Consider the following 14,349-nt stretch of genomic DNA (forward strand, 5'->3'; position numbering starts at 1 on the left):
TATATATACATATATATATACCAAGCACCTGCAGAGGGTCAGGCAAGCCCTGAGGAGTCAGCTGAACGGTAAGAACAAGATCCGGGCCATCAACACCTATGCCCTGCCCGTGATCAGGTACCCTGCTGGGGTAATAGGCTGGCCAAAGGAGGAGATAGAAGCCACTGACATAAAGACAAGAAAGCTCCTTACCATGCATGGAGGGTTTCACCCCAAGTCCAGCACCCTGAGGCTGTACGCTAAGCGGAAGGAAGGAGGCCGGGGACTGGTGAGTGTCAGCACCACAGTCCAGGATGAGACAAGAAACATCACTCTAATACATCACGAAGATGGCCCCAACTAACAGCGTGCTCAGTGAATACCTCAGGCAGCAGAAACCCAAGAAAGAGGAGGAAGGCGAGGAACCATCATGGAAGGACAGGCCCTGCACGGTATGTACCACCGGCAGATAGCGGAGGTGGCTGATATCCAGAAATCCTACCAGTGGCTGGACAAAGCTGGACTGAAAGACAGCACAGAGGCACTAATCATGGCAGCACAAGAACAAGCTCTGAGCACAAGATCCATAGAGGCTGGGGTCTATCACACCAGGCAAGACCCCAGGTGCAGGCTGTGTAAAGATGCCCCTGAGACAATCCAGCACATAACAGCAGGGTGCAAGATGCTAGCAGGCAGGGCATACATGGAACACCATAACCAAGTGCCGGCATAGTGTACAGGAACATCTGTGCCGAGTATAACCTGGAAGTCCCGAGGTCAAAATGGGAGACGCCCCCAAGGGTGGTGGAGAATGACCGAGGTAAGATCCTGTGGGACTTCCAGATACAGACGGACAAAATGGTGGTGGCTAACCAACCGGACATAGTGGTGGTAGACAAACAGAAGAAGACGGCCGTAGTGATTGATGTAGCGGTTCCCAATGACAGCAACATCAGAAAGAAGGAACACAAGAAGCTGGAGAAATACCAAGGGCTCAGAGAAGAGCTCGAGAGGATGTGGAGGGTGAAGGTGACGGTGGTCCCCGTGGTAATCGGAGCACTAGGTGTGGTGACTCCCAAGCTAGGCGAGTGGCTCCAGCAGATCCCGGGAACAACATCGGAGATCTCTGTCCAGAAGAGCGCAGTCCTGGGAACAGCTAAGATACTGCGCAGGACCCTCAAGCTCCCAGGCCTCTGGTAGAGGACCCGAGCTTGAAGGATAAACCGCCCGCAGGTGCGAGATGGGTGTTTTATATATATCTGTCACGGAGTACGAGGTGGACTCACGCGCTGGACTCCGGGGATGATGCACACAAGAGAATTTATTGAAGAACAAAGTCCAATGAGTGTATATACACAGATGCGGGGCAGTGCTATCTACAGGGGTGCGGGCAGTGCTATGTACAAAAGGTGAGGGGGCAGGGCCCGGGAAAATCCAGGGAACACGCCGTCTCTCTCCACACAATCCAAACACGAATCCACTCGCACACCAGGGAAACAGTCCAGGAGTCTGTACACAAAGAAACGCTTGTTAGATTCCAAACACCCACTGCATGGGAAGATACTTGCTTAGACACTTGACTTTCACTGACGCTGATTCTCACAACGATCCAGCGAAGAACAGCCGTTGCTTCCTGGCTTAAATACCATCCACACTGATGAGGCACAGGTGTTTCTTCCTCCGAGGGCGTGGGCCAAGGGCGTGAACCCATAATGAGTTCAGCCCTGGCGAGAGAGAGAGAGAGGGAGAGAGAGAGAGAGCAGACTAGAGAGAAAGAGGCAGAGACAGTTGATCAGCGACCAGCTGAACCTCCAGGCCGTGACAGTACCCTCCCCCCAACGGGAGCCTCCCGGCGACCCCCAGGCTTCTCAGGATGAGCGTCATGGAACGCCCGCACCATGTTCCTGTCCAGGAGGGCCGCACGTGGGATCCAAGACCGCTCCTCCATGCCGTAGCCCTCCCAATCCACCAGGTACTGCAAACCACGCCCCCTGCGCCGGACATCCATGATGCGCGAGATGGCGAAGGCCCGACGGCCACCGATGACCCGGGCGGGTGGAGGGGGTTTGGAAGGAGGGCACAGGGGGCTGGAAAGACAGGGCTTCACCTGAGAGACGTGAAAGACATTGTGGATCCGCATGTTCCGGGGCAGCTTAAGGCGGACCGACACCGGGTTCACCAGAGAGTCAATCACAAAGGGACCAATAAAGGTAGGAGACAGTTTCTTAGACTCTGCTCTAAGCGGAATGAATCGGGTCGACAGCCAAACCTTTTGTCCGGGCGCATAAACAGGTGCCGGGGTCCTGTGGCGATCCGCCAGATGCTTGTTCCGCTCAGCCGTGCGGAGAAGGGCAGCCCATGTGGCCCTCCAAGCGCGCCGACACCTCCAGATGTGCTGCTGGACAGAAGGTACGAAATGCTCACCCTCTACAGCCGGAAACAGAGGAGGTTGGAAACCCAGAGACGCCTCAAAAGGGGACACTCCGGTGGCCGAGGAGGTGAGGCTATTGTGGGCGTACTCGATCCAAGGGAGCTGCTCGCTCCAGGTGGTCTGATGGGTGGACGCCACGCATCGGAGGGCCGCCTCAAGCTCCTGATTGGCTCGCTCCGTTTGGCCGTTTGTCTGCGGGTGAAAGCCAGAGGATAGACTGACCTGAGCTCCCAGGGAGGAACAGAACTCCTTCCATACGCGAGACGTGAATTGCGGACCCCTGTCCGAGACTATATCCGCCGGAATTCCATGGAGACGGAAGACATGGTTCGTCAGGAGCTGGGTGGTTTCCAGGGCCGTGGGAAGCTTGGAAAGGGCGACAAAGTGAGCTGCTTTAGAGAAACGATCAATGACAGTCAGAATGACAGAGTTACCTGACGAAAGAGGCAAGCCCGTGACAAAATCGACAGCAATGTGGGACCAGGGGCGGCTAGGCGTAGGCAGGGGCTGAAGGAGACCAGAGGATGGCTGATTAACACCTTTATTCTGAGCGCAGACTGGACAGGCCGCTATGTACTCACGGACATCCTTGATGAGGAGGGCCACCAAGCCGAAGCGCTGAAGGAGTGAGACAGTGCGGTGGACCCCGGTGGCAGGTGAACTTTGCTGTGTGTGCCCAATGTATCACCTGTGACCGGACAGAGGAGGGCACAAAGAGTAGTCCAGGAGGACCCGTTCCTGGGTCTGGTTCTGTTCGTTGGGCCTCCCTAATAGCTGATTCAACCTCCACGCCAGGACCCCAATGACACACGAGGGGGAATGATGGGAGAGTCTCGAGCAGTCTCCTCGGAGGCAGTGAACTGACGAGAGAGCGTCGGGTTTGGTGTTGCGGGAACCTGGCCTGTAGGTTATGGTAAACTGAAACCTTGTGAAAACAGGGCCCACTTAGCCTGGCGGGCATTAAGCCGCTTTGCTGACCGGATATATTCTAAATTTTTATGGTCTGTCCAAACTACAAACGGCTGGGCAGCGCCCTCCAGCCAGTGACGCCATTCTTCTAGGGCGAGCTTAATAGCTAACAGTTCCCTGTCCCCAACGTCATAATTTTGTTCAGCAGATGAGAGACGGCGAGAGAAGAAGGCACAGGGATGGAGCTTGCCCTTCTGTTCCTGGGATAGAATGGCCCCCACCCCTGTGTCCGAGGCATCCACCTCCACAACAAACTGCAGGCCGAGGTCAGGTTGAACCAGGATGGGTGCGGAGGAGAACCGATCCTTCAGGAGACTGAAAGCCTTTTGTGCCGACTCCTCCCAGCAAAAGGGAACCTTAGGAGATGTGAGACGAGTTAGTGGGAGAACAAGCTTACTGTAGTCGTGGATGAAACGTCTGTAGAAATTAGCAAAGCCCAGGAAACTTTGGAGTTGCTTACGGTTTGTCGGGACGGGCCAATCGATGACTGCTTGGACCTTAGCTGGGTCAGGCTTGAGGTTACCCTGTTCAATGATGTAGCCCAAAAATGAAACAGTGGTCACATGAAATTCACACTTCTCACCCTTCACGAAAAGACGGTTCTCGAGAAGACGTTGCAAAACCAGCCGGACGTGGCGTTCATGTTCAGAGGCGGAGCGTGAAAAGATGAGAATGTCGTCAAGGTAGACGAACACAAAATGGTTAAGGAAATCTTGGAGCACGTCGTTGACAAAGGCCTGGAACACGGCTGGGGCATTTGTTAGACCAAACGGCATAACGAGGTATTCGAAATGGCCTAAGGGTGTGTTTAGTAGTGGTAGTGGGTATTTATTTTTGATGGTGATATTGTTGAGACCTCGATAATCAATGCACGGCCGTAAGCTCTTGTCCTTCTTAGCAACAAAAAAGAACCCCGCCGCAACAGGGGATGATGACGGGCGAATCAGACCTGCGGCGAGCGACTCATTAATGTACTTCTCCATGCTGTCCCGTTCAGGCTGTGAGAGACTGTATTAGCGGCTGGTAGGAAGTGGGGCGCCTGGGAGGAGATCAATTCCGCAGTCGTACGGCCGGTGAGGGGGAAGAGAACATGCTCTATCTTTACAAAAAACCTGCTTAAGATCGTGATAGACTGAGGGTACAGACGAGAGATCGGGTGACTCAGAGGGTGGGGGGTTACTCAGAGGGTACGCGGGTGGAGTTCCGGCTTTTAGACAAGACATATGACATTCCTCTCCCCACCCCAGAATGCTTTCCTTCCTCCAATCCAGGACTGGGTTGTGTAGACGTAACCAGGGGAACCCTAAGACTAGTGGTGTAAGAGGAGCCTTAAACACAAACAACTGCAACATCTCAGAATGATTACCAGAGAGGGTTAATGATATAGGCTCCGTAATATGGGTGATATCCGGGAGACGCTGCCCACTGAGGGCAGTAACTTGGAGTGAGTGAGGCAGCGGTTTAGTGCTTAACTTTAATTCTAGAGCAAGAGACTCGTCAATGAAATTCTGCTCTGCGCCTGAATCAATTAGTGCGTGGGTGGATGAGAAACCAAACGAACCGTTAGCTTAGCCGCAAGCATCAAGCGAGGAGGAGATTGTGAACAGGAAACCTCGCCCACCCGTACTCTCCCTCTACTGGCGGGCGCGGTCTTTTGGCTGGTAAGGACAGGAACGGCCATATGGCCCTTACGGCCGCAGTAGAAGCACTCACCGGCTCTCCAACGCCGTTGTCGCTCTTCCGGCGTTAATCTGGAGCGCCCTATCTGCATGGGTTGCTCACCCTCGTCTTCATAGTTCCTGTCCCGTCCTCCCATTCCACTTGCCGTACCTCCGCTGGAGGCCTCTCCTCCCATCCTAGAGGCTTCTGGGAGTTGTAGTCTCTAGCGCCCGCGCCCACAGCCAGGCTTTCGCATGTTTTCATCCACCTTCACACACAGGGTCATAACATCAGAAAGTGTCACAGGCAATTCCCTCATAACTAGCTCCCTTTTTAGCTCGTCACACAGGTTATTCAGCAGAGTACTTATTAGTGCCGACTGCCCCCACCCAGTCTCCTCTGCCAGAGTCCAAAACTCAATCGAGTAGTCGGCCATGCTCCGTCTTCATTGCTTCAGATTAAGCAGTCGGTGGGCCGCCACTTCGGCCCCGGTGCCTCTCTCAAAGACATTTTTAAACTTAGCGAGAAAATCAGCATAGGTTATTTCAGGGTCCGTTCTTAATACAGCCTGCGCCCAATTTAATGCTTGACCACGTAACAACTGAACGAAAAAAGCGATCTTAGCTTCATCGGTCTCATAAGTCCTCCGTAGCTGTTTAAACTGCAATGTCACTTGTGTTAAAAAACCTGCAGTCTTGCGGAACTCACCCGAGAATGGCTCCGGTACAGGCAGCGACCGCTCCGGAGGCTCCGCATGGGCCGGCGGTGGAGGAGCGGAGGGCCCGGGCGCAGAGGGCTCATGGGCCGGTAACTGTGGAGCAACAGGTGGAGAAGGAGTGGGCGGGCTTACCAGCGCTATCCGTTGAGCGATGACTTGAGTTAGTGCTGTCAGCTGCTGATTAATGTGCAATAACATTTGTTCGTGGCGGTCCAAGATAGCTTCCGTGGAGATGACCGGCTGCTGGGAAGGGGCTGAGTCCGCTGAGTCCATGATGTGGCTGGATCGTTATTGTCACGGAGTACGAGGTGGACTCACGCGCTGGACTCCGGGGATGATGCACACAAGAGAATTTATTGAAGAACAAAGTCCAATGAGTGTATATACACAGATGCGGGGCAGTGCTATCTACAAGGGTGCGGGGCAGCACTATGTACAAAAGGTGAGGGGGCAGGGCTCCGGGGAAAATCCAGGGGAACACGCTCGTCTCTCTCCACACAATCCAAACACGAATCCACACCAGGGAAACAGTCCAGGGAGTCTGTACACAAAGAAACGCTTGTTAGATTCCAAACACCCACTGCATGGGAAGATACTTGCTTAGACACTTGACTTTCACTGACGCGATTCTCACAACGATCCAGCGAAGAACAGCCGTTGCTTCCTGGCTTAAATACCATCCACACTGATGAGGCACAGGTGTTTCTTCCTCCGAGGGCGTGGGTCAAGGGCGTGAACCCATAATGAGTTCAGCCCTGGCGAGAGAGAGAGAGAGGGAGAGAGAGAGAGAGCAGACTAGAGAGAAAGAGGCAGAGACAGCTGATCAGCGACCAGCTGAACCTCCAGGCCGTGACAATATCAATCTGTCTGAAAGCCGATCAGCTGATCATTGATCAGTTTCATGATTGAATTAGCAATTTTCTAGCTGAAGTAGTACGGAACAAATCGCGTTCCTTTTCACCACAACTTGAACGAACGAAAAGTGAGCGCGAGAGCCCTCGGTGCGCCTGCTCGCTGCTGAAGTCAAAGTAAACTTTATTGTCATCTCCGCTACATACAGTCCACTATACAGAGAGACGAGACGACGAGGCTCCAGTTACAGCAGTGCAAGTAAACAAACAATAACTATAAGAAGAGTAAGAAAATAAATATACACTTTAGGACCAGGAGTAAAGGGATCAATAACAATTTAAATGTTATAATTTACAGTTTGATGATTTAAAGTCTCACATACAACAAAGGGGAGGGGGCCCTGCTGCTTCCAGATAGAGCACATTTCATTCATAACGTTGTAAAGCCAATTATGTATTCATGATTTGAATCCTGGCTTCTGCGAAATCCCAGAAATAAACCTTAGACAAAGTGAATCTGTGAACTAAGGTGTAGGTCTATTAGGTTATGTTGTGGTGATCCTCGGGTTGGGGGGGTGTTCATACTGGAGTGCAAAATTAAAACCAATGGAAGATGGACAAGAAAAGTTCAAAGCCATCAGGTGCTCAGTTTAGAAAAAAGAGAAAAGAAGAGGAGGAGAAACGAGCAAAAGATACAGGTAAGCAGATGTGTCATTGGATAATGGCAGGTCATCCTAAAACAATCAGAATCAGAATACTTTATTAATCCCTAAGGAAATAATGTGGGTTACAGTTGCTCCAAGAAGAAATTGTAAAAATAGTAACAGTAACAGACTAAACTCCAAACAATGTTATAGTTTACAGATTTTACAATGTTACAGATTTTAATATTAATTAGTCATTGTCAATTGTTGATTTGTCCTGTTCTCATTGTTCTCACAAATTATGATGGCTGTTTGGTAGCCGTTTGCACACTATGCATATTCTCACTCTCTTCAAATGTGTGTGTGTGTGTGTGTGTGTGTGTGTGTGTGTGTGTGTGTGTGTGTGTGTGTGTGTGTGTGTGTGTGTGTTTCTCTGGTGAAATTCAGTGTGGTTCCGACAACAGTTTTATGTTAATGTACAATCCTTAATATGTTTTGTGTGTGTGTGTGTGTGTGTGGGTGGAGCGGGGAGGGGGGTGTCCCTCTTTGGGGGGATACTCCCATGGGGTTTAAATCTGGGACTCTCCACCATTTGACCCTAGAACTGAAGAAGCTTCTCGGATGAGAGGTGAAACGTCCTCAAGCAATTTAAAGAAGTCCAGACACTTTTCTTTCCAAGCTCCTTAGACTATGATGGTCTGGATGACATAGAACCTTCACAGACAACAAAACAAATAAATATGAGTAAAGTCCCTGCAACGGATCATCTCCTCCTCTCTCAGGCACCTTAGCCATCACCTTCTCTTTGTCTGGAGTTCTGCAGCAGGTACAGTTGATCAACATCAGAAGAGAAAACAGAATATTATGATTCAAGAACAGAACATCCAACTACTGCTCAGATACTGGGAATGTGTTTAAACAGGATACATTTGAAATATTTATAGATGAAGAGCTTAAGTTCACTTGTGCTCTGCCAGGGCCAAATGTCGGTCTGGATGAGGGCATCACTGGAGATAATTCATTTTGTTGGTTCAGCAAGCTTGTTGTAGTTGTCAACAGAAGCTGCCAAGCGTTTCTTCTAATCTAGGGGTCCCCAATCCCAGTCCACGAGGGCCGGTGTCCCTGCAGGTTTTAGATGTGTCCTTGATCCATCACAGCTGATTTAAATGGATAAATTACCTTCTCAACATGTCTTAAAGTTCTCCAGAGGCCTGGTAATGAACTAATCATTTGGTTCAGGTGTGTTGACCCAGCGTGATATCTAAAACCTGCAGGGACACCGGCCCTCGTGGACTGGGATTGGGGACCCCAATCTAATCTAAGGCCACGTCCACACATATTTTTTAAAAGGCAGAGTTTTCTATGCGTTTGCACCTTTCGTCCACACGTAAACAGCGTTTTCAGTCACTGAAAACAGAGATTTTTATAAACGCCTGCCAGGGTGTTTATTTTCGAAAACTCAGTCTTTGCATTTACATGTGGACGTGGAAACGGAGAAAACGCAGCATCAAAGGTGTGCGCCTTTTTTGACGTCACAGTGTGCGCCACATTTTTGTTTCGGTGAAATGGATTTCTACAATGGCAGACTTAGACAAAATACTGTTACTGTTAATTTTATTCTCTGCAGTGTTTAAATGCTTACATGTAAACACACAGTTACTGTCCCTGCACACACAGGACTCAGTTCCGCTTCTATGCGCCATCTTTGTTTACTCTTTCCCACCCAGGCTTCTAGACTTCTGATTGGCCAACATTTCTACACGGTTAGGAATATATCGCCTTGCTTGTTGCTTTGGCATGTTCCTAGCAGCGTTTTCCTTCAATTTTGCATTTACGTGTGGACGGGATTTTTTTTTTTAAAACAACTCTGGATTTTATTCTGTTCAAAGTAGCCGTACACGCACCAAACTGTAAAAGTATCAAACAAAGAAACAGTGACATACTACTTTGGCTGTAAAGATTTTGTGTTTGCACTCTGATGATGACGACAAGCTCGTCTATTCGAGCCTGCAACACTCCAAGGCTGCCATCAGTTTGATCAGTTTCTAAGTGAGAGGAATATTAATAAGAATACAGTATGAGTATAATACATAAAACTGATCACTCACTTACATTTAGCATTCAGTCTTTAAAGCAGAATTTCCAGAGACAGACTTTCCCTTCAAGGGAGACAGTAATTTTCACAGAAATTGAAAAAGTGTATTGAACAGGGCAGGACCCAAACTAGAGCCTTGAGGTACACCGTGTTTAAGAGGGGCTATTTTGGAGTTATGGGGGCCCATATTGATGTGAAAAGACCTTCCTGACAAATAGGAGTGAAACCACTGGAGGGCAGATCCTTTTAGGTCAGCATGAAATTCTAGCCGCAATAACAGGATGTCGTGGTCGACCGTGCCAAAAGCTGCTGACAGGCAAGGTTACCAAAAAGTAGTCCCAGAACTCTTGGACCTAACTGTATGCTGTAGTTGTATCACATGGTTTTTCCATATGAGACAACTACTTTCCACTTCTTCATTAAACAAGATAAAAAAAAATGACATTTAAAATCTATATTTTTTTATTTGAAATTTATTTACAAATGTAAAATGATTTCTATATTTATGGACGGTGATAATAAAGCTTCCCAGTGCTGAGCCAGAAAAAGATGACAGAGTTTAAAGTTAAAAGTGTTTATTTATAATACTTTAAAAAGTGTGATGCAAATTCTATAAAATCAGCGTCAAAATGCTTTATAAAATCATAAAATACACAAATATCCATTATTTTGACAGCAGCTTGATTCTTAAATACATCAATATCAATTTTAACAGCACAAACTTCATCACTGTGAAAGGCACAGCTGCTGATGACTCTGAATAAAAACTGTTTTTCATCCTGAGAAATTTTACAAACAGATGTGAACACCTCCAATACAGACAGACTTTCCTCCAACAAGTCGACTCGACAGGAAGACAAAAGAAAAACTCAATGTCATCAAGTTTAAATACAGTCAAAGGTTTGCAGGAAACTTTGGTTTGTTCTGACAACAACGTGAAGCTGAGCGATATTTGAAGAAGTCAAAGCAGCTTTTTTATTGGATTTTCTCTCGAACTTCTAAAAGCTTTCACACTCACAATCTCTGCTGCACTGATGTTTACAACAATCTGACATCTACAAAAGTAGAACCAGTTTGTGCAGGATCACCATCCCTGCAGTAGGTTTTGGAGTGAAACACTTACAGTTGATATAATCAATATGATCTCCTTGACTCATCACAGGCTGTAGTGTGAAACATGGAAACACAACGAGACGGATTTAAAAAACTAATAATATAAAAAGGGTTGAAAAAACAAAATATTAAAAAAGTAATGGTGACTTCAGAGATACGACCCCCACCCCCAACCCCCACCCTGCCTCACAAACACACTACAGCTGTGATGTTAAACAGTTTGTGAGCTCAGTGTCACCGTTACAAGCTTCCTTAGAAGGATCGCTCTCTGGTTTCTCTGAGAAGCTGCAAAAGAAGAAAAGTGAGAACATGAAGGATGAGATTATAACATCATGTCTCTGCTTTACTCACAGATGGAGAAAAGCAGCAGTTTGTGGTAACTGTGATACAAAAACATGTAGTCAGACTAAAATTATAATTTAATGCTCAGAACCTTGAATATTAAATGATAAAGTCTGGTGGCATTATGTGAAGATTACCAGCTCCATGTTGACATGAATGTGCCTGAAACTATCAGAATAATCCTGGTGTACACACTCTGAATTAGTGTGTACACCAGGATTATTCATTATTAATAATTATGAGTTTTTATTTTCCTGTTTAAAGCAAAAGATTCAAACATAAAATGTCAGGAATGTGAACTCGACACTAATCAAAGCATCTGTTATATGGATGTCTAACCTTACAGGTATATGAAATAAATCATAAATAATAAATCCATTATTCTAACTCACCTTTCTTGTGTTTTCTGATGTACTTTGCAGCTACAGATGCAGCCAGAGCTGCAGCGACAGTCAGAACTCCAGAAAACCACAAACCTATGAACACACCGACTCCACAGCAGGACTTCACCTCAGACGTTTTCTCTGAAACACATGAAAGTTCATGCAGGACTGTAGCAGGACGCCACATACAGCACACTGGATACACACAAACATTAAACACAGTCTAAACAACGACACAATAAGATCTTACCACAGTAACGCACGTCGATCTGATCACGGGTCACATGGCCCATCTCCTCCTGTGTGGCTACACAGTGGAAGAGGCTGCTGTTTGTCCTGGTCACCGTAGTGAGGAGGGTGATGTCATAGCGCTCTCCTGTGTGTGACACCTGTGGCTCCTCAGCAGGAAGGATGTTCCCGTCGCTGTCCCTCCACTCTACTTTAGGCTTTGGAGAAGCACCTCTGACCTCACACTTCAGCAGCGCTTCGTCCTCGCTGATGTTCAGGATCCCAACAAACGGCTTCGGAGCTGCACCTGTGAACACAGCATGAAGCTGCAGTTACAGCACAAATGTGATGCTATGCTCTCATGTCCTTCTCTTTCCTGATGTAGATGTCAACACATCGTGTTTGAGGGAAGAGAAATAAAAACCTTTACTACAGGTTACAGCAGAGTTTGGGAGGACTTTCATTTATCAACACAAACAGGAAACGTCCTGAGTCCAGCTTCACAGAAGTAAAAATGATGTCATCATTATTGAGCTTTCAGACAGATTGATTTGTTAGACTGTGATCCAGAGTGTGACCTTAAAGACTGATCAGAGAAATCTGAAGGCTTGACTGAGAACATCACTGATTTCTACATCTGCTCTCTGTGTGCTACGACTCTGTGCCCCAGAGGGAACGTACCATTACTCACACATTTGGACACCAGCACAGGTTTGATCCCAGTCCACACAGCAGCCTCTACAAACTGCACATGTAGAGCTCAATGACATCAGAGTCAGGCTCAGCACCGACTCCTCTTCATCGGTCATTACTGACACAACCACAGATCTGATGTACATCTGACCAAAGTCACATTTCAGCAGGTTTCAAACCGCTCACACAGATTACAGATGCACACATCAGTGACATCATCACTCACCTGGGATTTCTCCTGATCGATCTTTCAAGGTCAGTTCTGAAAGGCAAAAATTAAACATGTTTTTTCACACAGCATCATGAAGTCATGATGGAGCTGATGTTTCTGCATCACCTTTGTGAACATCTCTTGGTTCAGGTAACAAACTGATGACGTGACTGCTTCCAGCAGAGTTAAAGGGTTTATTTTCAGGATGCTTTCTACTCACCAACAACAAGTTTAATGCAGAATCTTTGTTCTGGCTGCAGATGTGGAAAATCACAGGTGTAGACTCCACTGTCAGCCACCGTGGTGTTTCTGATGATGATGGAGGCGTTACCAAACTGCAGCTCTTGTGGAAAATGTGAGACCCGTCCTCTGAAGTGCTCGTCTTGACCTCGACGTCCATTATTGTAATGAAGGCCTCCATCATACATGAACACCTCCTGTTTAGTTGGTGCTTTTTTCCTCCAATCAAAGAGCATCTGTTCAAGGTTCTGATTGGTGCTGAGGGAGCAGGGTAAGATCACAGCACTTTCTTCTGAGACATTCACCGTGACTCCTGGACCTGAAGAATGAAGCATGTTTTATTCAGTATGTTGAAATATGCAGTTCATAGTTTGATGTTTGACTGTAACTCAGACTCAGTGTGTTCAGATGTTTACTTCACTTCTCTGTAGCCGAGGTCACTGATAAGTCCAACATACAATCTACTGTGATAGGATAAGCTCTATCATCTTCATGCATGCTCAGTCATCCAGGTAAGCAGATCGCAAAAGGTGGATTCTGTTCATCTGGACGTAGTGTTTTCAGTGGGAGAACTGAACTGAAAGCGCCTGAACAGGTGATCAGAATCAACCTTTTGGGATAAACTTTTGCCATCTGGTTGCCTCTGATAGAATACAGGTTTAAGGCATGTCCTCATTGCTTTAATATTTCTAAATAGAAGCTGTGCTATGGGCAGAACTTCGTGCCATCAGAAACTGAATTTAAATAAGTTAAATTCAAATTCCAAAGTTCTGCCCATCGATCATACTATGGTTCACGCAAATGTATAAAACAACTTACTGTGAAATAACATTTTTCCTCACATTAACATTTATGTGTACCATTATTAATCCTTTTAATCTTATCAATAATACTGATGTCTGTTAAAACACATTCCTGGAGCTTCTCTGTACTGCTTTAACTCACTGTAGAAACAGAAACCCCACTTTGTCAGTCACAGCACTATTTTAGTATTACTTACAATCAATAAAAAAATTAATCATAACTGATTTGAGGCAACATAGAGGGGTGTAGGGGGTGAGGAGGGAGAGAGTGCTTTGCTTTAAATTTTTTGGGCGTTTCAATCAACAAAGACCTTCAATGATCAGAGAAGCTGCTGATATTGTAAAAAAAAAAAAAAAAAAAAAAACGCAGCAGAGACTTTATTTCCACAGGATACTGAAGAAGGTTCACCTGCTGCTGGAGCAGCTTCTGTCCAACAACTATCACTGAACTGAACTCCATCCTCATTCTATTGTATTCTACTGATCCTATTGTATTTATCAGTCTAAACTAAACGCTGCTGACTGTACCAGAAAGCAACTGAATCTTTCAAATGAGCTCCAAAAACTGCAGACAGAAGTTTTCTTTAAGTACTTTCACTCCAAGTACTGTAAGACCACACAGATGTACTTAAAGTGAGCGATAAAAGGATCCAATTCCTCCATCACTGCTCACCGTCAGTTCATTTCTGCAGAAATTTAGAATATTTTCGCTCAGAGCTTTAAATATTTACTGTCATCAGTTTTCTTACACTTTTCATTTCCTATAACTGCAGATACAGTCAGGAGACAGATGCACAAAATCCTCACAGACTTCATTTCGGCAAACTGAAAAAAGCAACGGCAGACCGATCGGCCAAGAGCGGGGAGCTGCTCCGAGCAAAGGCGAGAAAAGAGTTACAGAGCGCGAGCTGAACGGGCTTTATAACCGGCGAAAAACCTCCCGACCGACAGCGAAAAAGCTCCCGACCGACGTCGGACCGCCCCTTCCCC

General features: G+C 46.9%; 1 protein-coding gene across 1 annotated transcript; it reads right to left on the reverse strand.

The window, feature by feature from the left end:
• Positions 1-10,670: 10,670 nt before the first annotated feature.
• LOC116328465 (butyrophilin-like protein 1) lies at positions 10,671-14,142 on the reverse strand. The gene is made up of 5 exons (XM_039612687.1): positions 14,109-14,142; positions 12,537-12,875; positions 11,435-11,719; positions 11,194-11,325; positions 10,671-10,744 (listed from the first exon to the last, which is right to left on the reverse strand). Exons 2-5 carry the CDS (start codon positions 12,790-12,792, stop codon positions 10,671-10,673), a joined length of 747 nt encoding a protein of 248 aa, XP_039468621.1. The 5' UTR covers positions 12,793-12,875; positions 14,109-14,142.
• Positions 14,143-14,349: the final 207 nt, after the last annotated feature.

Source organism: Oreochromis aureus, linkage group 5 (assembly GCF_013358895.1).
Source record: "Oreochromis aureus strain Israel breed Guangdong linkage group 5, ZZ_aureus, whole genome shotgun sequence".
NCBI classification, from domain to species: domain Eukaryota; kingdom Metazoa; phylum Chordata; class Actinopteri; order Cichliformes; family Cichlidae; genus Oreochromis; species Oreochromis aureus.

Coding starts and splice junctions, on each gene's coding strand:
- LOC116328465 (XM_039612687.1), bottom strand. CDS start 12,792: ATGCTCTTTGATTGGAGGAAAAAAGCACCAACTAAACAGGAGGTGTTC. Junction 11,720..12,536: donor CTGCATTAAACTTGTTGTTG/GTGAGTAGAAAG, acceptor CTGTGTTCACAG/GTGCAGCTCCGAAGCCGTTT. Junction 10,745..11,193: donor CATCAGAAAACACAAGAAAG/GTGAGTTAGAAT, acceptor CTTCTTTTGCAG/CTTCTCAGAGAAACCAGAGA.